At 35.9% G+C, this 25,951-nt stretch overlaps 2 protein-coding genes across 6 annotated transcripts in view; both read left to right on the top strand.

Moving 5' to 3' along the window:
- LOC145239810 (uncharacterized) overlaps positions 1 to 25,951 on the top strand; it is a 58,577-nt gene that overhangs the window by 25,112 nt on the left and 7,514 nt on the right. For 4 of the 5 annotated variants that reach the window (XM_080103334.1, XM_080103338.1, XM_080103336.1 and 1 more), the window contains one exon: positions 595 to 2,604. In XM_080103334.1, the coding sequence (XP_079959460.1) occupies positions 595 to 2,399 (1,805 nt within the window). In that variant the 3' untranslated portion in view covers positions 2,400 to 2,604. Of the gene's footprint in view, positions 1 to 594; positions 2,605 to 25,951 lie in introns of those variants that run through there. The other variant, XM_080103335.1, reaches the window with a different exon arrangement.
- Positions 19,847 to 25,951, top strand: part of LOC145239812 (sperm-associated antigen 8-like) — a 28,677-nt gene continuing 22,572 nt past the window's right edge. The window contains exon 1 of the mRNA XM_080103340.1: positions 19,847 to 19,968. The gene's annotated coding sequence lies outside the window, so the exon portion shown is untranslated. The remainder of the gene's footprint in view (positions 19,969 to 25,951) is intronic.

Genomic DNA, 25,951 nt, shown 5'->3' with positions numbered 1-25,951 from the left:
CGCTGTCTTGATACTTCATTGTAACACAGTTTCCTATATCAATAGCTTCTTTCCAAGAACTGCAGGAGTGTGGAACTCTCTTCTTGCCGAGTATTTTCATCCTATCAACAAGTCTTGTTTTTTCACAAGACTGAGGAAAAAGAAATAATAATAACCTGAAAGTCCTTAGCATCTAAAAGACATCTGCTGCTGATTCTGATTGACGTGTGGTGCAATCCTGTCAGTTCAAACGAGAAGTGTTCAGACATTTAACACTGACTTTTTATTATAAAATTCAACACTTTTGAATATCATTTTTTTTTTTCTTGTTTTTTGTAAGGTCATTTTCTTAAGTTTAGATTTTCTCACGTAAATTTCATACAAAGAAGAAAATCTTTCCATTTTGTCTGTCTCGCCCCAGATATTTCCAACACTTCCATGGAAGGAGGATATCATCCACTTTGGGAATTCTTACACTAAAATATATTTATATTAAGTATGTACTCTTATTGTTTAAAACAACTGATATTTTAAGATCAGAATTATTGAAGTGTTATTAAAAATCCCTTTATTTTTATTATTTTATTTATTTATTTATTTTTCTTTTTTTTGTAGTTGCTGATATTTTTATGCAATCTCATGGTGATGATGATGATTCAAGTCCCTCTTACACTTCAATATTAACTCATGGTGATGATGATGATTCAGGTCCCTCTTACACTTCAATATTACCTCATGGTGATGATGATGATACAGGTCCCTCTTACACTTCAATATTAACTCACGATGATGATGATGATGATGATGATGATGATGATGATGATGATGATGATTCAAGTCCCACTGACACTTCAATATTACCTCATGGTGATAGTCATGATTCTAATTCTACTAATATTTGTATATTACCTCATGTTGATAGTGATGCTTCAAATTCCATTGAGATTTCTATATTAACTCATAGTGATGGTGATGATTCAAATACTGCTGATATTTCTGTACTTACTCATGGTGGTTGTGATGATTTCGGTCCCACTGAGATTTTTATGCTACCTCATATTGATGGTGATGCTTCGGATTCCACTGATATTTCTACATTAACTCATAGTGATGGTGATGATGCAGGTTCCACTGAAACCATGGATAGTGGCAGCAATCTTCATCTCAAGAGATTCAATACCGAACCTTATTTCAAGTCAAACCAAGATGAACAACCTTTTAATAAAATTGTTGGATGGCAAACAGTTTGTAGTCCGCCAACATCAAGTTACAGCCTTCAGTTGTCATTGCATAGTGAACGGTCATGCCTGGGAGGAGATTCCATTTCATTATCGGAAGCACAAAGTGGAAATTCTGCTCCAGAGATCGCTTCGTCTCCATCCGATTTGAAAACTCGACCCTTACAAATAAATTCCAAGCTACAAGAGTTGCTGGAAATTAAAACCAAAGAGAACTTGCTGCTGCGTTCCAAGCTGGGTTTGTCGGACCATGTCGGGGAGATTGATCCAACATTTCTCCCCGATGTGAACCAACTAAAAAAGGAGACTGGAGTCTTAAAGATCGAACTGGACAAATCGAGCGAGATGATCCAAAAACAACAAATCTCAATAAACGTGCAGCGTAAGGAGATCAAACGAATGCGTCGAGAACGAAACGCTTGTCTGTGTGGCCTTTTTGGTCGGAGTGGAGAATGGATATCCAATGCATTAGACAGCAAGAACTTCAATATTCAACATCATCATCAGCATCATTGGCGTCATAAGATTCGGAATAAGGAGAGTTTGCTGAAGGATCAAACTGTCCAAAATGCTGACGATGCTACTGATTTTGATCCGCAGGCCAAGTACCTGAGAGGTATGTCTATCGGCACGGATCTGCATGTTAGTCAACAGTCTAATAACTTATCGTCATTCATGAACTGTGTGCCGAGCATCTATGGTGGACATAAATTTACACTTGACTCTGAAATGAAACCAAATATTCAGTGTCAAAATGTACTATTCGCAGAGAATTCTGATCTTCCACAGAGCAAAATTGTGGAACTAAAAAACCAGTATCAGCGAGATTTGGATATCAACAACTCATTACAATCAGAACTGGCAATACGTAAGATTGAACAACAACAACAACAACAACAGCAGCAACAGCAGCAGATGTCCACAACTTTGAATAAAGACCATAGTTCTAGCCATTCAGCCACTGGACTATCACCTACATTAGCACTCCAGTTGCTATCTTTTTCTAAGAAAACCAACAGAACAAAGTCATCAAATAATAACTTGTTAAATACTTTTAGTTGTCTCTCGTTACGGCTGCATCCTTCAGCAAACAGTAGCCTTGATGACAACATATCTGAAGTAACCACGTTTCTCAAACAGGAAGCTTTAATGTATGCACTCAGCTACCTGCCAATCTGGTAGACATTGAAAGTTGATTATAGAACTACATCAAAGATTTTGGCCAATAGGTAATCCTTTAAATGATAATTATTAATAGGGCTAGGACAACAGCATATTCTTTTTATTGTTTTGACTCTTGAGTATGTATTCATTGATATCTTATATGTTTTTATATAGAGTCATGTGGTTCTCGGTTGATTAACTGTGTCTAACTGTGTCGGATATATACTAGAGTGTCCAAACAACGAAAAGAATATTCTCTTGTTATAGCCTTAATTATTAATCTGCTTGCCACTGTCCAGCGCCTACCAATATCATTATAAAGAAGTTTTTTGCAATTTTTTTTTTTTTTTTCCTTTTTGTGCTATAAAATGAACGCTAGAATCAGGATTGTGAGGTCGGTATCAAAATGCTTATTCCGACTCCTGAAATTTTAAAACATTCAACTTTTAAGTTTGGATTCAGATAAAATATACAAAGCAGTTAGAAGGTGATCTGAATCTGTTCAATAAACACTATTCTAGACAAAGTTTCATAATATATATAAACAAAATATCCGATCTAAAAAAGCACGACTTTGTGTTAAATTATTTCTTTTATTTAATTTGTTCTTTGCTCGTAACTTTTCCATATCAATATGTGCACATTCTGTCAGACATTTATTTTGTTTAAACAAAGCTTCATATATATACATATATATATATATATATATATATATATATATATATATATATATATATATATATATATATATATATACACACACACATATTAATACACGCTATCGTATTAATATATAGTATTGTTAAAAGTCATAAAAACCATGCTTCTTTTCTACTACTAACCCCAAGTACGGGTGGCAATACGAAAAATATAGCATTTACATGTGATTTTATGATTTTGTTGATTGGCCTTAGAATTATTGGTAAAAATTACTTAACTGCTTAAAAAGTTATCATGTATCGAAATGGGATCAGTTTACATTATATTTATATGCACAACTAAACCCCCCTTGTAAATTCTAAAATAACGTTTCAGTGCACTCACACATAATCGCCTAAAAAAAGTAGAATCTCATATGTTTTGGGTATTTTAAATGGAAATGAAAGTTGTTTTTTTTTTAAGTTAACAAATTCTCAAAGTTTGCTTTTCCAAAGTTTTGATAAACTTGTGAGATTTTCATCTATATTTTCACTTGTGCCAAAACCAAACAAAATATCAGGAAACATGAAATATTTCAAAGGATGTGAGGATCAGACAAAACCAGCGCCAGAAAAAAAAGATGCCAAACATGTTAAATCTTTGATATTAAAGTGCTAAGTCTCTAATAGCCGCCATATGGCCATTAATCAAATAGGTTCGAAAAGCTTTTTAAATGCTGTGATATTGAATAGACAAGTGAACTCTAAAATATTTAATTTGCTTACAATAAAAACTAATAAAAACAAATTCAATTAGGTTTGGAGAGTCTGAGGATTTCCTTGTGTCCAAAAAAGTGAGATAAAACTTTAATTATTTTAGAAGAAGCCTATGACAACCACCCCATTGTACAGATGGCACCAACGAAATTTAAACCTCCCCCCCCCGCGCCCAGAGCATTTAAAACTTGTTAATAATCATATGAACTCCCTCAATGAGGGCACATAGACATTTTAGCGAATAGATGCGAAATGATTACAAAGGCAATAGGCAAGTTATAAATAACCAATAAATATAATAAATAAAACTCTGCTAATCAATGTTAAATCCGTAAATGAGATTTATAATGCATTCTGTGGTCCTTCTCAGTCTTATGTTGTAAAGGAACAACTTCTAATAAAAAAACAAAAACAGTTTGTGCTTGTTTCATTTTTTATTTAAAAATTTTAAAGAATCAGTTTGGAATTGGAAATTAAACTATAATTTTTCCGATTCCGATACCAATTCCGATACCCCCCAAAGTTCCGATTTTTCCGATTCTCGATTCTGAATCATTATCTCAACAATAATAATATATATATTTAAAAACTGTACAGGAGGCCAGAAAATCAGAAAAACATTGGTATCATCGGTTTCAAGCCCAATATGAGGGGAACCAGTAAATGGTAAATAATATAAGGCTCTCGTCAGCTATTGTTTTCTGTTTTCTGTTTTGTTATGCTTTGATAAACAGAAAACAAAGGCTGATGAGAGCCTAATATTATTTACCATTAACTGGTTCCCCTTGTATTGGGCTTGAAACCGACGGTACCAATATTTTTCTGATTTTCTGGCATTCTGTTCAGTTTTTAAATAAATAAATATTAAGCTCTTATATTGGAAATTTTTTTCTTTATAATCGAGCACTTTTCTGGAATTCTTTCCTACAAACAGTAAACAAATATATATATATATATATATATATATATATATATATATATATATATATATATATATATATATATATATATATATATATTGTTGCGGACCAGGATATAAATACCCTAACTTGCTACAAGAAAAAATAATGAAACGAATTGAATGAAGGAAACAAAGAACTCAAATGCTGGAATAAAATTTATACTTGTTTCCGGTGGTCTTTTGCGCATGTGTGGATTTCCTTTGAAAGGGGAAGTGACGTTGTCCATGCATGCATGTATATGTTCGTACGTTAGCGTGTGTGTATACATGTGAATGTGAGTGTATGTACGCGAACGTGAATATATGTACGTGTGTAGACGTGGGCGCGTATGTTTGTGTGCGCGTATGTATATGACAAGTAATATAGCTTGAGATGTGAACGCATGTTTTTGTGTGAGACTAGAAAAGGCTTGCGCAATATATATACAGGGTGACCTAAAAAAAATGGACCCCAACTCTAATTGTTTCCCGTTTCTTGGTGTTTTGTCCGAATGAAATGAAACTTTGGTCATAACTAGTTTATTATATTCAAAACATCACATCAAAACACTAGGGTCTTTGGCCCTTTTTTCTCCATTCTATATAGCATATGTTCTAGATATACTTTCTATGTTTTTTTTTTTTGTTTTGGTGTCACCCTGTATATATATATATATGTATATATATATATGTGTGTGTGTGTGTGTGTGTGTGTGTGTGTGTGTGTATTTATATATAAGCATAAGCTTGATGAATTCTAGCGTGAATGAAACGCTGAATATTCTGTGTAGCTTAATTGCCGTATATATTTTATAACTTACTACCTAGCTCTACTTACGTATTGAGCACTGTTGAAGTAAATACTTAAAGTTTACGCATAAATTTATACTTTCGTATATTAATTTATGGGATTAAATGAAGTAGTCATATATATATATATATATATATATATATATATATATATATATATATATATATATATATATATATATTCATTGTTGAATGTACGTTTGTACTTACCGTGGCCGCTGCAAGTGTTCGAAAATGTAATGCTAAACGCATGTGACACGTACAATAACCCTTTCTCTCTCTCTCTCTCTCTCTCTCTCTCTCTCTCTCTCTCTCTCTCTCTCTCTCTCTCTCTCCCATCAATCCATATACTCCAGTGTATAGCTAAACAACTTTAATAAAACAGCCAAATCTTAAAACACAAAATTGAAATTCCACTCCCTCCTCCCCTCACCTCTCCCCTTTTATCTCCCCCTCCCTATATCACTATATCTTCACCCACGCCTAGCTGAATTTACTACCCCCCCCCACACATACTACAATCTAATGTATTTTAAACTTCAAAACTTAATTATTGTCGATCTCCGCTCCCCCTTATTTTCTCTTCCCTTCTTTCTTTTTTCCTTTTTTTTTTCTCTCGTATTTCTTTTATAATTGTTCTCCCAAATAATAATAGCCATTTCTGTAAGGTCTGACGAGGCTGCTGGATCGTAAATATGGTCCGGCAACCGAAACATATGTAACTGAACAGATAAAACGGTAATAAAAAAAATCAAACGTATGTATATATATATAGATAGATAGATAGATAGATAGTCATCCACATATGTACTGTTTCGGTGTTTCACAGCTCATCAGTGTGGCTAGACAGGCAACTACCTCAATCCAAGATTGAAACCCGACCGTCTGTATGACAGTCAAGGCTCCTAACCATTACACTAATCGGCAGCTGCTGCGCGAGTCGTGAATTAACAATATTTTGACATCGTCCGAAATACCTAACCTCGATTTGTTTACACAAAAAGCATCACTTTATACGCTAATGGTAATTCGTGTATACGTAACCATCCAATATATATATATATATATATATATATATATACTAGCAATTCAGCTCGGCTTTGATTGGGCCCTACGTATTGTTCATAACTTTATGTGTATATGTATATATATATTAAAAAGTTTGACATATGTCCTACAGCTAAAATTTCAAGTGTTAGATCCAAAATTCGAAGAGGGGTTCGGTAGAGTCAGTAAAAGGTCAACTCTTTCAGCTTTAACCTTTTGGCAGCCAAATTTTTGCCCCAAAACTGATTAAAATGCTCGCCGCATGTCTGAATACCTGTTATCTATAAATTTCAAATGTTTAGACCCAAAATTGGCTGAATAGGTAGCTAAAGACCTCAAAGGTCAAATCTTTTGAAATTTGACCCCTTGATAGCTCAAAGTTTTGACCCAACCCGATTAAAAAGCTTGCCCTATCTTTGAATACGCTTTATATAAAAAATTTCAAATCTTTAGGCCAAAAATTGGTTGAATAATTTGGTAGAGACCACAGAGGTAAAATTTTTTCTAACTTTGACCCCAATTTTGACCCCTTAACATTTATTGCTTTGGGCTCAAAGTAAATTAAAAAGTTTGATCCATGTCTAAGTAACCTATGGAAGAGAGAACAATAAGCAAAGGGTTAGCCACCACGTTCCCCGGACTTGTGATCATGTGATTTTTATCATTGGCGGGACTTTAAAACACAAAGTTTATGCAAATAGTCCTCTCAATCTAGACCAATTAAAGAACATTACTAAGGCTACCAGGAGAAAACATCTACAGGCAGTATCTGCAAACGTTGTTAAACATGCCCAGAAATGCATAGATGTAAACGGGGATCACTTCCAGCATCTTTTATAATATAACAGGTAATTTAAACAATAAAAGAATATTCCTCCTCTCTACTACATTCTCTGGATTACTTTTAAGTGAGCCACCCTGTAGTACTACATTTATAAGACTTATTTCCCTTAGTCGATTTTTCTGTTTAGGTGTATATTTATATATGTATAATAAGCACAAACAAAATAATGAATTCAAATGTGTAAATTTTCTAAAGCGATATTTTATATATGTTTAAAATGGAAGTTTATATAGGAAAACATAGAATGTCTTTTCAAATGTTTTAAGAATCCTTGCAAAACAGGGAGGATTCATTAGCTGAAATATCAAGGAACTCTTAGTTGATAGTTCTACAGATCGGAAAAATCGAAATAAAATCTTCCACATTTGATTACAAAAATCACATTTGATTAAAAGTTTTTAATAAGAGTCAATGTTCATTTTTTCATTGTAATAAGTGTTAAGATTATTAAAATAAATAAGTTTCTACATTTGCTTTCTATGTGCAGACGACAATGTGAAAGAGTTAATGAGTTGTGTGTTTGTGTGTGCCTCAGTGTCAGAGAGTGTATGATTATGACTATGTGTGTGTATGAGTTTAGAAATATAGTATTTTAGCTTTCCCAACACCCGACAGAGGAACAAGGGAAACTGGTGTAACTATTTACTATGCCTCCCCACGGGACAGAGTTAGACACCAGGGTCGTTTTTTAACGTGGAGAAAAGGTACAAAAATAAAAATTGTCTCAGTCGTGAAGGATTTCTCCTCCACCGAAAGAGAACAAGAAATAGAAGTGCAGCATCTGAAGAACAGATACTACACTTTGATCTTGTCCCGAAGAACTGGTGTAAAGCAGATGTTAGTTCTGTCTTAGACTTCAGCTCAAACTCTTGACTGAAAGAAAAATCTGGCTTTTTATGGATTGAGGGGGTGGATCAAAATGGCAAATTTGATAAATTCAAAGAAATATATCTGATTGGCTTCGAATGTCTTTATTTGATTTTATTAATTCAGGTAAGTGAATATGTCAGGCTATAATGCAGAGAAACAAGTTTAAGTATTTTCATTTCGGGCACTGAAGGGTAAACTTCGACGCTTGCTACAGACCAAGCTGCATCATACCACATTTTGTCAAAGAAAGGCTGAAAGTTTTGGACAGCCTTTATTTTCCGTATTGCCACCAGAACTTAAATTTAGTGGTAGGGTTAAGGAAGAGGGTGTGTTTTTATGACTTTTAAATTGATGGAACAAACATCATTTGAATCAAGACATATTTTTGAGTCATATATTGTCCTATAACGATATTCACATCAAGATATCAGTGTTCAAAGTCATTAAAACAAAAATGTCCTTCCTTAACTCTAGAATTATATTTACCTAATGGCTAGGAGGTTTTACAGAAGGTTAGGTGTGGTTTTGAAACATAAGCTCACTAGGATTAAGTGTACTTTGGCCTTAAAAAAATGTCTGAGGAGTTCCATCGGCATTCCTGGGCGTCTCTGGCGATTAACCATAAACTACATTTTCAAAAAGAAGGTAAAGTCTACAAGGCTGGACCTCCTGTACAGAACTATGCGGTTGCCTTACAATAATAAAGCTACTTGTGTGCATTATAATTCATAGCTTGGTTTGTGTATTACAACATAAAAAAAAGTATGTAATATTTGTTTATTGGTTGTTATAACTGACAAAGTGGATACAAATATTAGCTTGAGAGGAATATTTTATTTTCTTAGTTTTTACATACTTTTAGAATTGTGTCTGCTCTTCGCAGGACAAGTGTGGCAACATAGAAACCTGGAGACTGACTGTCCAATCCTTTTTAGGTCAATCATCGGTCAAAGAGAGAGAGAGAGAGAGAGAGAGAGAGAGAGAGAGAGAGAGAGAGAGAGAGAGAGAGAGAGAGAGTGGGGGAGGGGTGAGCGAGCAGCAACAGCAGAAGCGAAAAGAGAATAGATTTTTGGGTATCTTGGTGTTAGTTGAGTTCTTTTAGAGAAAGAGAGGATTAAAGAAACAATGTCTTTTCTTCATGGTAGTAGTATGTGGTCTTAGGTCACTTAGGTTCACTCCTACAATACTCTCCTACCAGATAACGGAGTGTTTTTTTGTTTTGTTTTTTAATAATAAAAATATTCATTATCTTTTTTCCATTTGACTCTCCTACCAGATTTTGTTGTTTTTATTTATGTTCTTGTACTTTTTCAGGCGGTAAAATATTGGACTCTTTATTTTTGTTGGTAGTTTTATTTTGTGTACATTTTTGCTTGTTTTCAATGTAAGGTTTTAAACGATCTATTGAAACTTGTGTATGCGTGTTTGGGTTAGTTTCTATAAGGAAATATTTACGTGTTCGTTCGAGTACAGTGTAAAGACCTGAATAGGGGGCTTCTAGCGGTTTTCGAACGCGGTCAATCCTTATCCAAACTTTTTTACAGGTTTGCAGTTGATTTGGTATGTAAGATTTTTGTGTTGATTTTTTTCTGTTTGAAAAGTCAGTCAAGTCAAATTTTGCCATGGTTTTATCCAGTTCTTTAGTAAAATTTTGTGTGAGTGTTTCTGGATTTTCCGAATCTATCATTAGGTGTGGCAATAACATTTTTGCACCTGTGACTGCAGAGAAACGGGAAAAATTAGAGCAGTTGGGCATACTTCGAATTCCCAAACGAACAATTGGTAGGGCTGAAATCCAAGATTCTTTTCAGGCCATTATAGCTGCTTTGATAGTTCTGTGAGCTCTTTCTATAAGTCTGTTGCATTGTGGGTGATACAATGTTGTTCCTAGCCTATAGAATCCGATAATTTTTGATAATTTCATGAATAATTCACTTTCAAATTGTGTACCTCTGTCTGTTATGACATGAAGTGGACACCAAAGAGAGTAATCTACGTTTTTACAAAAGCTTCTGCAACGGTTTGTGCTGTAATATCTGCTATGGGTTGCACTTCTATTCATCGACTGGTTCGATCTATGCATGTTAAAATATATCGACATGAATTGATGTAAGGATTGTTTGAACATTTTGCTGGTGGTAGAGGTCCAATTATGTCGATGTGTACAGTGTGGAATCTTGACGATGGTATTTCCAACGTTTGTACTGGCGATTTTGTGTGTCTATATATTTTCGCCTGTTGGCAAGCTGTGCATGATGCACATAATTCTTTGATGGTTTTATCCATGTTAAGCCAGTAAAACCTAGCCTTAATCATTTTTATAGACGATTTTATACCTGAGTGGGACACTGAATACAAACTATCGAAGATGGATTTCTGTAGTGTGAATGGTACAAAAGGTCTGGGGTATGACGTTGATATATCACACAACACGAATTGATCTTTTCCTGATATTGTATTTTTTTTTATTCCGGGGAAGGACTGTATTTCAATATCTGCTCTTTGGGCGTCTGCAAGTGCTGGGAGGTCGTACATGTCGATCTGTACAGCAAGCGTTGGGCGTGATAGACAATCTGCTACAACATTTTGATCACCCTTCACATGGGCAATATCTGAGATTAATTCTGTGATTATGGCTAGTTGCCTTTGTTGCCTATCCGATTTTGCTGGTTTTAAACTGTGAAATGTGCCGCATATTGGCTTGTGGTCTGTTAGAAATAGTACTCCGTGACTTTCAATGAGGTGGCTAAAATGTAATACAACCAAATAAGCTGCTAAAAGTCCACGGTCGAAATTAGAATATTTTGTCTGTGTTGCTGTCAGTTTCTTCGAGAAAAATCCTATTGGTATAGGGCTTCCATTCACGACTTGATGTAAGGCAGCACCTACTGCATATTTGCTGCTGTCCGTGACAAGTTGATACTGTGTGCAGCTTGGTTGAGGATGGGGTAATTCCATTAGCTTACCCAATATTTTAGTCATGGTAGAGAAGGATTCTTTTTCTAATGTATTCAAGGTGATTAATCCTTTCGGTGTTAGTCGAATTCTCTCAGATAAAGGAAAAACTAACTTTGCAAATCCTGGTATTAATTTTCTGTAAAATCCTACCTTACCAAGAAATCTACGTAGGCTTTTAGCATCTCTAGGGCACGGAAAGGATTCTATTTCTTTTACTTTATTTGCAGTTGGTGTAATTCCCTTTGAGTTAATTTTAAAGCCTAAGAAGTCAAGGGCAGTTACGTTGAAAATCGATTTGGAGAGTGATATTTTGAGATTGTTTTCTTGAAGGATTTGGAAAACTCTATCGATATCTTTTTTATGGGATTGTTCGTCATTGCTGAAAATGAGTATATCATCGATATATACGAAGACACAGTCGATATCTCGAAAGATTCTGTCCATATATCTCTGAAAGGTAGCCGAAGAATTCTTTAATCCAAACGGCATAAATTCATATTGATATAGTCCCATTGGCGAAATAACTGCAGTTTTTGGAATATCATCTGGGTGCATTTTAATTTGATGATAGGCTGAAATTAAATCAATTTTTGAAAATCGTTGTTTATCAGCGAGTTTAGTAGTAAAGGAATTAATATTAGGGATGGGGTATCTATCACTTTTAAGGTGCGGTAGTCTTCACAGCAGCGATATCCTCCACTCTGTTTAGGTACTAGATGTAGTGGGCTTGACCATTCGCTGTCTGAAGGGGTTATTACTCCTTCATTTATTAGTCTCTTAAATTCTTCTTTTGTAGCAGTCAGCTTTTCAGCAGACAGTTGTCTGAATTTAGCAAAAACTGGTGAGTGACTACCAGTGTCGATTCTGTGATAAATACCGCAGTAGTTATTGTTTTTGTTGGTGTGAGGAGAGATAATTTCTGGGTATTTATCTAAGCTTGTTTTAATAAATGTGTGTATATTTGCTTCGTTTATGACCACATTTACAGGAGCAGTAGTGTTTAATAACAACTTCTTTTTAGTGGTTGTTGTTGGGTCATAAATTGTCCTGTTTTTGCAGTCGATAGTGAGGCCAAAGTTATTTAGAAAGTCAATTCCGAGGAGGGGATTGGTGATATCAGCGACCACGAATGTCTATGAAAAGGTCCTTCTTAGGCTTGGTATTACAATCTCCAGGTTAGCTTGGCCGTGGCATTTTATTTTCTCTCTGTTGGCAGTGGTGAGTGATACTGGTGTTGGGTATAATGTCACGCCTTTTAACGCGGACGTCGGTATTATTGAGAGGCTTGCACCAGTGTCTACTATAAATTGTAAAATTGTTGTCCCTAATCTTGCTTTGATTTGTAGTAGCAGTGAACTCAAGGGGACTGACACGGTTCGCGCTACTAGTTTTCCGAGGCTGTTGGTGGTGGTGTGGGTGGACGCGAGCTTGGTAACATTTTGATGTTCTGTTTCTTTGGCCATTTACACCACGGTTTGCAGGTTCTTGCCTGCTCAGCAAAGTAGAGGTGCGCTCTGCATATTTTAGTTTTTTGTTCTGGGAAATAGGGTTTTATTCCTATCGGTATACGGACGTTTTTATTCCTTTCTGTGTGCTGCTGCTGAGTGGTGAATGCTGTTGCTGTTCTGTTCATGTTATTTAATAAGGGCATTAATTTGTCCGCTAATTTTCCAAGTTTGGATGAATTTAGTTCTTTTTGAGAGGCAATGACGGGGGAAATTGTTACAGGTAAGGCCTGAAGAAATTTATGAAGAACAATTTCTTCGCCGACGCCTATCCTTTTTGCTATAGAGAGCATCTCCTGTAATATGCTGATGGACGGCCTGTTATTGTGTTTGTAGACATTAACTTGTCTAGCAACTCAGGCTTCGTTCTTTCATTCGCTTCAATTAAGGAGCATTTCAGTTCCTCATAGTCCTTTTCGTTTAAAATATGAAGCGGTATTTTTGTTACCACCTCTGCAGGCAGAGCTGATATGACCGTATAAAATTTTGTTGTCGAATTTGTAATGTTCCGCAGATGGAATTGCACTTCCAGAATGGAGAACCAGCCATTCACTGCTGTTTCCATGAATTCCGGTGGTTTTATTGTAATTTGTTGTAAGGAGGCTTCTTCCATTTTAAATTTTTTTTTTTTTTTTGTATGTAAAAATATATTCTAGTATTTTTCTTTTAACCGAAGAAAGGTGGGGAAAAAAATAGTTTGTTTTACTTACGTCGAAGGTTCTCTTTGAAAACGTTTGTGATGTGAAATAACAGTTACTTGTAATTCTAGGAGAGTAGATAATACAGTGGATGTGTTATCGGCAGCTCCAGTAACTCTCGCTTCTCCTATTTTGTCATTCAGTCCTCATTCAATGAGTGATGTTTCTGACAAAGGGTGAAGAAAAAGCTGCTTAAAGGTCGGTACTACTGTGTGACCAGTAGTCTGAGATGTCGGATATTTTTCTGTCTTTGTCTGTCCTTGTTGCCATGTCACTAGTAAGGGTGCTGGAGGTAAACGTTTTGTCTGGGCTGACGTTATCCGCCTGATAGTCAGGGACCCGAACCTTGGATTAACCACTAAGGAGGCTGTCCTATCAGCAGGCGCAAAGTACTGGGACTGCTGTATTGCCATTTGGTGAGTGGATCTGGACCATGCAGTAGTCTCTGGTGGGGCCTCTCGATGCCATACTAGTGGGTAATTGTTACGGCTTTACCTTTTCGTGTGCTACAAATAAAAAAAAAAATCTTCCTGTCTTTTTCTCTCTTACTTTCCCTCTCTGTACTGCTCTAACCAAGTATGCCGACCTATTCCACAAATCCTCAAACCTCAACATGAAATATCTCCAGAATAAAAACTCGATTAAACCTAGAACCCCATCTTCCAGCGTAGACCCCTACTACCAGGTCTCCTTCTCCAATATCAGGGGTCTACGTCCCAATCTTCCAGAGGTTGAAACCCAATTACAGGAGACGAAACCGGACATATTATTTCTATGTGAAACTGGAATAGGGCCGACCACTTCCCTAGATGAGTTCATAATGCATGGATACTCCAATTTAACAGCTAAATCTGACTCCCAAGATCGCCATGGGCATGGAATATGTGCCTACATTAAGGATGGCTTCCCATGTGGCAGGGATATCTCTAGAGAAGATCCTAATTTACCCTATATGTGCTTCAGGGTTGCACTTGCTAACACCACTGCATTTATATTTGCCCTCTATAGGCCCCACAACAGTGGAGTTACTATCTTTAAGAGCATATCTGAGAAAATAGACCACATACTGTCTTCACATCCCTCGGCTAACATCCACATCTGTGGTGACTTCAACGTCCATAACGTGGAATGGCTGACCCATTCAAATAAGACAGATGATGAGGGGAGGTTTTGTCATGATTTTGCCATTGCTTATGACCTCACTCAGATTGTTCGCGAACCCACCCGTGTGCCCGATACACCCAATCAATATGCAAGCCTCTTAGACCTTTTTCTTTCAACTTCCCCTGAGCTATGTTCATGTACCGTTCATTCTCCTTTAGGATCCTCCGACCACTCCGTCGTATCAGTTAAGATAAAAACAAAATGTAAGAAGCCATCAGACGTACCCCTCCACCGTACTGTATACCGATACTCTATGGCTGACTGGGATAGCTTCCGTACATTCATATCTGATTTACCTCTGCACTCCATGTTTAAAAAGGAAGTGTCCTCTATAGTATCAGATCTGACCGAATGGTTAATTGTAGGCATAGACCAATTCATACCATCAAAAAAATTCCAACAAAAACCTAACAGCCAGCCATGGTTCTCCCCAGAATGTGCTGCTGCTATCGCGCACAGAAATCACTTTTTCCATAACTACCAACGTAATAGATGCACTGAGACTAAAGCTGCTTTCAGGACTGCCAGCAACCACTGTAAAAGAGTAATAAAAAATGCAAGAGAGCTATATGCCCAGTCTGTTAAATCCAAGGTAGCTGATCAACGGCTTGGTTCCCACCAGTTTTGGCAAATAACAAATAGGATCCTGAACAGAAGTGTGCGTTCTATCCCAACCATTATCAATGGACCAGAGGTTATCTCGTCAGCGTCAGACAAGGCCAAACTATTTGCAAAGAACTTTGCAGCTAATTCTACCCTATGCGACGAAGGCCATCAACTCCCCATATTTCCTCCTATAACACAGAACAAGCTAGGTAATATACAAATATCCGTGCATGAGGTCGCCAAGCTAATAAAAAACCTAGATTCCAGTAAAGCAACTGGCCCTGATGGCATCCCAATTATAGTGTTAAAAAAGCTTCAACCAGAACTTGCTCCCATACTTACGAAACTATTTAAGCGCTGCCTTAAGGAGAAGTGCTTTCCGACCCCCTGGAAGACCTCATCAGTTTGCCCTGTATTTAAGAATTCAGGTGATAAGTCATCTCCCTCTCAATACAGACCAATAAGTCTTCTCTGTGTTATGAGTAAGTTACTGGAATCAATATTAAATAGAGAAATAGTCAACCACCTCAGCAGAAACAACCTTCTTAGTGACACACAATATGGTTTCCGCTCTGCAAGATCTACCGCAGATGTGCTGACGGTTATATCTCACAGGATTAGTGAATCTCTTGACAAAGGCTTCCTTTCTAGGGCAATTGCTCTTGACATATCAAAGGCCTTTGACAAAGTATGGCATAAGGGTCTACTTCACAAGATTTCCAGCTACGGTATAACTGGAAATGTTTTCTCAATCATTAAATCATTTCTCTCCGATAGGCTCATAAGAGTACTGGTAGATGGACAAAAATCGGAGGCCTGCAATATAAATGCTGGAGTCCCTCAGGGGTCAATCCTCGGCCCAACTCTCTTCCTGATCTACATCAATGACCTCCCTAAACACATACTTAAATCATTCGTTGACATCTATGCTGATGACACGACCATCTACAGCAACACATCAAAGGCTGTAAATGACGAAGTTCTCTCGGATTCTCTCTCCTCTGATCTTGAGCGCGTGGTTCAGTGGGGGAAGATGTGGCTAGTTACCTTTAATGCATCTAAAACCAAACTCCTATCCTTACATCATCAACGCTCTGATCCCCAGCTGGCATCAATTGTGATGGATGGCTCTCGTCTGGGTGAGGCCCCGTGTTTTGACAAGCTTCTGGGTTTGACCTTTACTCCTGATCTGAAATGGAACACGTACATCAAGTCTGTTGCCAAGGTCGCAGGAAAGATGGTGGGATCCTTCTACCGCTCCAGAAGATATCTCACTACTGATGCAATTCTCTATCTATATAAAAGCCAAGTACGGCCAAGGATGGAATACTGTTGCCATATCTGGGCAGGAGCTGCCAAAAACAGCCTATCATGCCTTGACAGAGTACAAAATAGACTTCGTGGTTTAGTGGGGGATGCCCTTTTCTCTACCCTGCAACCCCTCTCCCACAGAAGAGACGTTGCGAGCCTATCCTTGTTTTATCGTTATTTTCATGGCAGGTGCTCGTCTGAACTCCAATCCCTGGTCCCCCCTCGCCAAACTTTCACGAAAAACACCCGTCTAGCTGAATCCACTGTGAAAAATTTCCCCCACTCTATATCTGTGCCTAAATCAAAACGCGGATTTCATGAGCAAAGCTTCTTTCTTAGAACTGCACGCCTGTGGAACTCTGTTCCGTCTGCCTGCTTCCCTCCGGACTACAACTTGGATGTCTTCAAGTCTAATGTTAACAAATTCCTAATGAACCGCCCCCCTAATTAAACACTTCATAAAATCTCCTCACTAACGTGATGTACTTGCAATAACCCTTATCCCTGAGTGGCTTCCGGGCCTTGATAAGTGGTGATCACTGTGTAAAAAAAAAAAAAAAAAAATTTTCCTGAAAACTCCAAAAAGTGTTTCTTTCCTTTCAGTCTTGGGTAAAGTTAGTTTGTTTCTTGAGGTTGTAAATGTCCTTTTTTGTCGGGTCACCATTGTAATATTTGTTTATTGGTTGTTATAACTGACAAAGTGGATACAAATGTTAGCTTGAGAGGAATATTTTATTTTCTTAGTTTTTACATACTTTTAGAATTCTGTGTCTGCTCTTCCCAGGACACGTGTGACAACGTAGAAGCCTGGAGACTGACTGTCCAATCCTTTTTAGGTCAATCATCGGTCAAAGAGAGAGAGAGAGAGAGAGAGAGAGTGGGTGAGCGAGCGAACAGCAACAGCAGAAGAGAAAAGGGAATACATTTTTGGGTATCTTGGTTAGTTGAGTTCTTTTAGAGAAAGAGAGAATTAAAGAAACAATGTCTTTTCTTCATGGTAGTAGTATGTGACCTGAGGTCACTTAGGTTCACTCCTGCAAGTATGAAATAGAAACTCCATTTAACACAAAAAAAAAACTATGAACATTTAAAGTTTGAATAATTTTTATCATCAACAAAAGACTCGATTAAATGTGCGTGCACAAAAAAGTTCATTTTCATGTGTCGTCACCTTTCAAAATAATACAAAGTAGGCATTGAAATAAACGGAGGAAAATAAGGGAGAATATTCATGAAGAGTACTTATTCCTTGTTTCTTTTTGTTGATCAAGTAACCGTCACAGAGAGGAATGTTTGCCAGCCTTAACAGACTTCTCGCTTGACTACACCTGTGTCTTGTTTTCTTGGTGTCTTATTTCCCTTCTCTCTCGTTTACAAAAATCCCGGGTTTTGATCTCTTCGTACTGGCTCCCAGACACGTTCGTTATTTAATCTTATTTTTATCATGCTCTGCTTCCATTGGCTAATTAATTTTTATTATTTTTCTTTTTTTGATTGGATGGGTGCGTCTTTTGATTGGATGTGGGCCTGGCCTATGTGTAGTGATGTGTTTACACACTTTGTCTGTGACAGCCGCCCGAGTAAAAAACAACAATAACAACAACAACAACAACAACAACAATAACAAAACTCACTCTTGTGCTGTTTCTTATTTTATTTTTCTAAAACACACACACACATTAAAATTTATAAATGTATTTGTGCGGGAATTACACCATTCACCCACACCAAACCTCTTGGATCAAAAGGCAGAATGCTTGAGAAATGGCCGACGTAGTTGAAAGCACGTTTTTTCATCAAAAATATAATTTTTGATCAATCAGGGCTCGATTTAAAAAACTTATTTTTTGCAAGCCTCTGGGAGCCTCTAAAAAATATAAAAGGCAAGAAGAACTTCTCTCGTCGGAGACCGACATCAGAAAGGCAAGTTGCAAGTCGAACGCTCGCCGAGCGAATTCAGTAGCTGAAATGACAGCTTTTCTCTCACATCAAAGAACATTGCTTGACTCTCTCTTTCTCTCATGCCACAACACATAGTCGGGCTCTTTCTCTCACGCTCTCAAGTCTTCACCCCTTCTTTCTTTCATACAGACTGCCACCTTTGCGCACTCTAAAAAAGTCATTTCTTTTCTATTAACGAAAATAAACAAAAGTTTATTTTACATTATTTGGCAGTATATTTCTTTTTATTTATTTGTTTCGGGGGACTTATGCAAGTCTTCAACACTCTACTGCCTTATATATATTTTTGTGTGTCAGCCATTTTGTTTAGGGTCGTTTATCTTTAAGCCCAATTTTGCCCCAGAATGCTATATGACAACTATCTGAAACCACAGTATTGTAAAATAAATCGCTTTTTATCAAAATCTGAGTGCTTGTGTAGATTAGTGATCTTTTAAACCAATACATTTCAAGTGAAAACATTATTATGTACTTACATGCCATGTCAAAATAAGTATAGATTACAAAAATCACGAAAAATTACCTGGCAGAAGATATATTTTTAATAAAAAATCAGCCATAATTACGTCATGAGTACTGAATTGGCCACACTTCTTCCATATTGAAACATACGATAAACTCGATAATTTGATAAATTCTATTTTTACTTGAAATTACTTTTCTATTAAATCAATTTTTTTTGTAATTTTTCCAATTTATACAAATTTCAACATCATGTGTAAGAACGTAGTAATGTTTTCACCTGAAATGTGCTGGTTTAAAACATTGCCAATCTGTTTCTTTATCATAATAGTGAAATTCGAAAATCGAAATGCTGAATTTGAAGTAAAACCAATGGTATCTACTTAATTATCATGTCGTAGTAATGGACATATCCAAAAATTATGAAACACGATAAGGTTGAAAATTAATTATAATAAAAACAGTTTCCGAAAATAATTAGCAAAAATTGAGTTTGATCTAACATTTCCAGAAAATAATTACCTCCCTTTTAGTTAAGATTCGAAATCTCCGGCTTTTTTTTTTTTTTTTTTTTTTTCATAACTCAATTTTCGCTGATTGTCTTTGAAAACTATTTGCATTGATAACTCATTTTCTACTTTATCGTTGTTTCGTAATTTTTGGATATGTTCATTACTGTGACATGACAATTAAGTAGCTACCATTTGTTTTACTATAAATTCAATATTTCGATTTTCGAATTTCGCGAAGAAACGTCAAGTTTGAATACGGAGTTGTCTTCTCTTTAATTTATTTGCTTTTTTTTTACAACGGCAACAGATGGCGCTATTGTTGCGATTGGCAACTGAAAGCAAAATAAGGAGAAAATTTTTGCGTACGGCCGTTTATTCTTTTTTCGGAATAGTAAAAGAATGGCGGATACAAAAGAATTAAAAAGTGCCTACGAAATCTACAAAGCCAGGAATAAATGCCTTCTCCATAATTGGGAAGAAGAGGTGAGACAATCATAATGCAGATAAACAAAAGTGAATGGTTCAATTGTACTATCGAGACTCTTGGAATATTTCGCCTATTTCGTTTGCTATTATTTTTCAAAGATGTTGGATAAAAGCAATTCTTGTTCTGAAATGGTACTTTTAGATTTAAAAAAAAAAAAGTGTATATAATGAGGCTTATATAAATCAGCCCCCATGGCTTCTCACATTTTATCCGTGAAATCTGGCAAGGAGATGCGACCACACAAAATTAAACCCAGGTTCCTGAAACAGAAAACGTAAAAGCATGTAATGAGATTTTATAGGTATTTTACTTATATATTCATATTGTTACATTGTATTTTATATTTGTAAATTATTAGATTAGATACCTTCAAGGCGTACCACACCACAGTATTACTCCTCACTCCCTATATGTAACACGATAGACCTTTAGATCACAGTGTAGTATCTGTTCTTATGCTACACTTCACCGTTTCTGTCCTCAGTCAGTGGAGGAGAAATCCTTTATGATTGGGACAATTTTTATTTTTGTTCCTATCTAGACTGGCCCTTTGGGGGGAGCTGGATTTTCCCCACATTAAAAAATGACCTTGTGTCTAACTCTGCCCTCGTTGGGGGGGGGGCAAGTAAATAGGAACTTTATTACAAGTTAATCTTATCAGTTTTGTACTATTCAAAAGAAGCCTATAATAATAAAATGATAACATTAAAATATATATATATATATATATATATATATATATATATATATATATATATATATTTTCAGCATACGAAAATAATGAAAATGCGAGGCTAAAATCGTGTTTTTACATTACCGACGCCTTAAAACAACGTTTCTATTAGGTGGACATGACAGTTCTTGCATAATTTTTTTTTTTTTTTTTTTTTTTTTAGATTTCAAATGATGTATTTTCAAATAAGTTTTCGTTATACTACCTTTACTTTATTTATTATTTTAAAGAGCGTTTTTCGTTCTATTTAATCGTTTAAATTACAATCGTTTTAAAACAATTATGTCTTCTTTTCAGAATGTTAAACATAATATGAAATAAAAAGCAAATTCGCACAATTTTCTCATTTTAATTCAAGCTAGGCCAAAAAGTTACTGAAACAGCTCGTGATATCAACGAAGCATTTGACCTAGGAACCACTATTGAACGCATAGTGGCTGATGAATGAATGGTGGTTAAAGATATTTTGTGGCAACGATGAGAATCTTAAAGATGATGAATGTATGAGTGTATTGGTTGGCCATCGGATGTTGACAACGATCAATTAAAAGTCTTAGTCGAAGCCAATCCATGCACAACTGCTTGAGAACTTGCTTCTGAATTAGACGTAATGTATACGACTATTTCCAACCACTTGAGGAGATTGGAAAGACAAAAAAGAAATCATAAATGAGTGCCTCACAGATTGCTTGGCAACCAAAAGAAATACCGTTATGAAGTGTCATCTTCCATTCTTTTACGCAACAAGAATGACCTGTTTCTCGACCGGGTTGTTACTTGCGATGAAAAGTGGGTTCTTTGCAACAACTGGCATTGCTCAGCTCAGTGGTTGGACATCGACAAAGCTCCACGACACTTCACAAAGCCAGAGTTGCATCAAAAGAAGGTCATGCTGATTGTTTGGTGGTCTGCGACTGGTCTCATCTATTAGTTTTTTGAATGCAGTTGAAATGATTACAGCAGAGAAGTACTGCCAACAAATGGATGAAATGCATCAGAAACTTCGACAACAACACCCAACATTAGTCAACAGAAAAGGCACAATTCTCCTTCATGATAGTGCCCGACCACATGTTGCTAAATCGACACTGCAGAAGTTGAACGAATTGGGCTACGAAACTCTACCTCATCCGTCATGCACTCCAGGCCTCTCACTTACCAACTACCACTTTTTCAAGCATCCTGGCAATTTTCTGCATGAGAAATGCCCCAAAAACATAAGCAATATAAAAAATGCGTTCAACGACTTCATCGCCACCAGAACACAAGATTTTTATGTTACTGGCATCAATACACTTGTTTTGCGTTGGCAAAAGTGTTGATTCTAATGCTGCTTATTTCGATCCAAAAATTTTTGTTAGGGCCGCGATATGTTCATCTGAATTTAAAAGTGCAAAACCGCAAGAACTTTCGGGTCAACCTGATATGTAATAGCCATTTTTAAGGTGCAGGCATATACATGTGTTTAATAAATCTAGAAAAAAAAATGAAATAATGGTCAGAGTTTCACGAAATGTTGATATTTATTCACGTTGGGATTAATTTATATTTAAAATGTTTTTTTTTCAAAACACATGAGAGGTTTTTTAAATTTTTTATTTTATAAAGCTGGCATTTATTCATTCGGTGGAATTTCGATGTGGCTTGTTCCTATTTACAATGCCTCCCCACGGGACAGAGTTAGACACCAGGGTCGTTTTTTAACGTGGAGAAAAGGAACAAAAATGAAAATTGTCTCAGTCGTGAAGGACTTCTCCTCCACTGACAGAGAACAAGAAATTGAAGTGCCGCATCTTAAGAACAGATACTACGCTTTGATCTCGGCCCACATTTTGGTCTGCGAAATTCAATGAAGATTCATTTCTGAATAGTCTAAGAAATAAGAACTTTTTGGGAAAAAAGGTATAATTTGAAACGTGTTCACGTAAAATTTAACAGAATTCAAAGTAATTTTTTTTAAAATACATAGAAATTTTAGTGTTTAATTGTCACGCCACAGTAATGAACATATCCAAAAATTGCGAAAAATTGATGAGGTAGAAAATGAATTATTAATGAAAACAGTTTTTAAAGATAATTAAGTGAAAATTGAGTTTTGTCAAATTGACCCAAGATTTTCAGTTTTCAGAAAATAATTACCCCCTTCTGTTATGATTTGAATTCTCCGGTTTCGTTTCCTTAGCAGAACTCTATTTCGTTAATCTTCTTCGAAAACTGTTTTCATTAATAATTAATTTTCTACCTTATAATTTTTCGTCATTTTTCGATATGTTCATTGCTGTGAAATGATGACAACTAAGCAGTCGCCATTGGTTTTTTATTTTAAATTGAATATTTCGATTTTCGAATTTCGCTCTAATACCAAAGAAGCAGTGAAGAAGCAGTGAAGCAGAAGCACCCATTTTTTATGTTTTAAATATAGTAATATAGTTAAGCCTACGTAATTTTTTTTTTTTTTTTTTTTTGTTAACGTCCTTAATCTCTTTCTTAAACATATTTATAAAAATGGTGACTATATTTTACCGGGCTAGTTTTCATTTCTGCGTTTCCATGTGTACGATGAAACTTTACTATAAGGACGAGCTTCTTCGAGAAGAAATTAGTTACACATATGAGTTATTTTATTTATCCTCTTTCCATAAGGCAAGTGTTGATTGATGAAAGTGTTTCTGTAGAACGAACTGGATTCGAACTTGGTATACCCAGGTTTTCTGTTCGGCTATTGATAGTCTCGTTCGTCTGAAAGTTGCTACTGTAACTAGACTAGACTGATGTAAGGGAAATAACTCGGAAATATAAAATAATTTTTTGTCTAAGGGAGATAACTCTAATCGTCCCTCGACGTACCAATTTTGGGTCAAGATCAAAGTGTAGTATCTGTTCTTCAGATGCTACACTTCAATTTCTTGTTCTCTGTTAGTGGACGAGAAATCCTTCAGGACTGAGACAATGTTTATTTTTTGTTCCTTTTCTCCACATTAAAAAACGACCCTGGTGTCTAACTCTGTCCCGTGCCGTGGGGAGGCATTGTAAATAGGAATATTATTTCATTTATTTATTTATTTTTACTAAAACATAGTTTAAGTAATATTATATAAAAGGAACTTATGTGAGTTTGTGCCCTAATAACTCCTAAACCGCTGGGTCGATTTTTAAAAAAAAATTCCCACAAATATACTTTATGTGTCTGACAGTGATTTTTATATAGGTATCGCACGAGCACGACGCAATGCCTTTCATAAGTATCGATAATCGATAATAAAAAAAAAAATCAGTGAATAAAGAAACAGGCGATTTTGACTCAAGTTAACGCCTTATACAGCCTAACATCACAAATGTATTTGAGAAATTTTATTATCGCACAAGCAGAAAGATCGAGTATATAAAATCAACAGTAGGTTCTTTGATATGACAGGGGCGCGTTCAAAATGAATATTTCTATTTAGAGCACACTTGAACTATGATACTTAACTTCTGCATTTTAAACTTTAATTCAAACTATTATATAAAAAAAAGTGCAATGTAGACTACAATGTATTGTGGACTAAGTCTGTGAGAAGGCATGTGAAGCTTCCGCCCGGTGCACCATGTTAGGTCTCTAACTGGAGCAGCCAGTTAATCGATTTGATTGAAAAATGGACGATTTCACCGATTTTGATGACAATAAAGATATGGGAAGATGAAACATTCGTTGATCCTTATTCAATCCCGGACAACGTTGGGTCTCCCTGCTAGTAAATAAATATGAGGTAGAGTTTTTTTTTGTTTTTTTGTTTTTTTTATCAAGAGACACTAAAACACTCTACTGGCTGTTGAAATTGTTTGTTTGCATCTGATGGGCAGATCAAGCAACATGTTATATAGCAGTAAATGCTGGGCCTTCACCCAATCTTTCTTTGCTTGACTGTAGTGCACAAACAAATCCATGATTAGATAGATTTGCAATGTGAAGTCTGATCAAACCCAACACATCAAAGTAAGGATTTGCTGAAAACACTATATTTTCCCAGCATGGAAGTTATTCCTAAAGATGAATCGGTTATGCTGGCATGGTTATATGAAATGTTCATCTTCCTGGATAAACTACTGTCAAAGAATGAATGCCATAAATCGCAGGAAGGTAGACCGACCAAGGAAAACTTGGAAGCAAGTGATTAGGCAAGATCGCACAGAATGGAATCATGAACAGTTGACCCCATGAACTATGTACATGATGAATATCGGAAACGTCTCATTCATGAGCAAGAAAAAAGTGACGTGAATAAAGAAAGAATAATAATGACATTTCTTAAATTTTTTAGATGAGTACTCGTTATCGTATTATTTGGATTTATCAGACTACTGTTCTCATCTTGAGCCACTCGAAGAAGGTCGAAAGTTGCATCAACCAAAACGTTGTGAAAATAACACTCAAGATAAGAACAGTAGTCCGATGAATCCAAATAATATGAAGAATAATAATGCTCGTTTCAACATCTCTAGTCAATGTTGTGTAAGAAACTATTGTGTATTTGACAAAATTATGAAAAAACACTTGTAACAGCTTTTAATAACTTGGTTTGGTTTTCTAAATTTTTTGGATGAGGATTGATTATTCGTTTTATTTGGATGACTCAGACTACTGTTCTTTTCTTCAGTATTATTTGTACAACGTTTCGGCTGATGTAATCATGTGTACCGTGTTGAATTCGGAAATCTTTTTTTTTAATGGTGACCTTATCCTATCATTTATAATTAATAGTTCATATATTGTTTGAAATTCTATACTAGGTTTGCTTAGTAAATAATCATGACAAGCATGTACACTGCTTCATTGAGTCATCTTACATTCTTCTCTGCCTCGAATTGTTTTTTATTCCATATGGGTAAATGGTATCACTTTTCCCTCCATACCCGACTTTTCAATATCTCACCATACTATAGCTTTTCGATGTTCTTCTAACTCTACTTTTAGTGAGTGACATCTCTCACCTCTATATCTTTTTCTACATTTACGTGAAATCTCATACACAAAGTCCTTTGTCATTATTTTTTTCTGTTGAGGGCTCGACTCACAAGATGCCATCCGAGAGTTTAGTTGCTCCTGAATCCTCTTTTAATGTCATATGGATTACCTATTTTTTGGATTTTCTCCAACTAACTCTTCATGCATGGTATATAAACTCTGATGAGTTTTGTGTAATACTTTTTGTGTTTGGTAGGGTTTTATTTGTCTGTTACACTTTATCTATAGAAGTCTCAGTCTT

Source organism: Euprymna scolopes, chromosome 19, assembly GCF_053919585.1.
Source record: "Euprymna scolopes isolate OS-2025 chromosome 19, ASM5391958v1, whole genome shotgun sequence".
Taxonomy (NCBI): Eukaryota; Metazoa; Mollusca; class Cephalopoda; order Sepiida; family Sepiolidae; genus Euprymna; species Euprymna scolopes.
The sequence above is the reverse complement of the archived record's forward strand: the minus strand, read 5'-3'. Positions and strand labels throughout refer to the sequence as shown.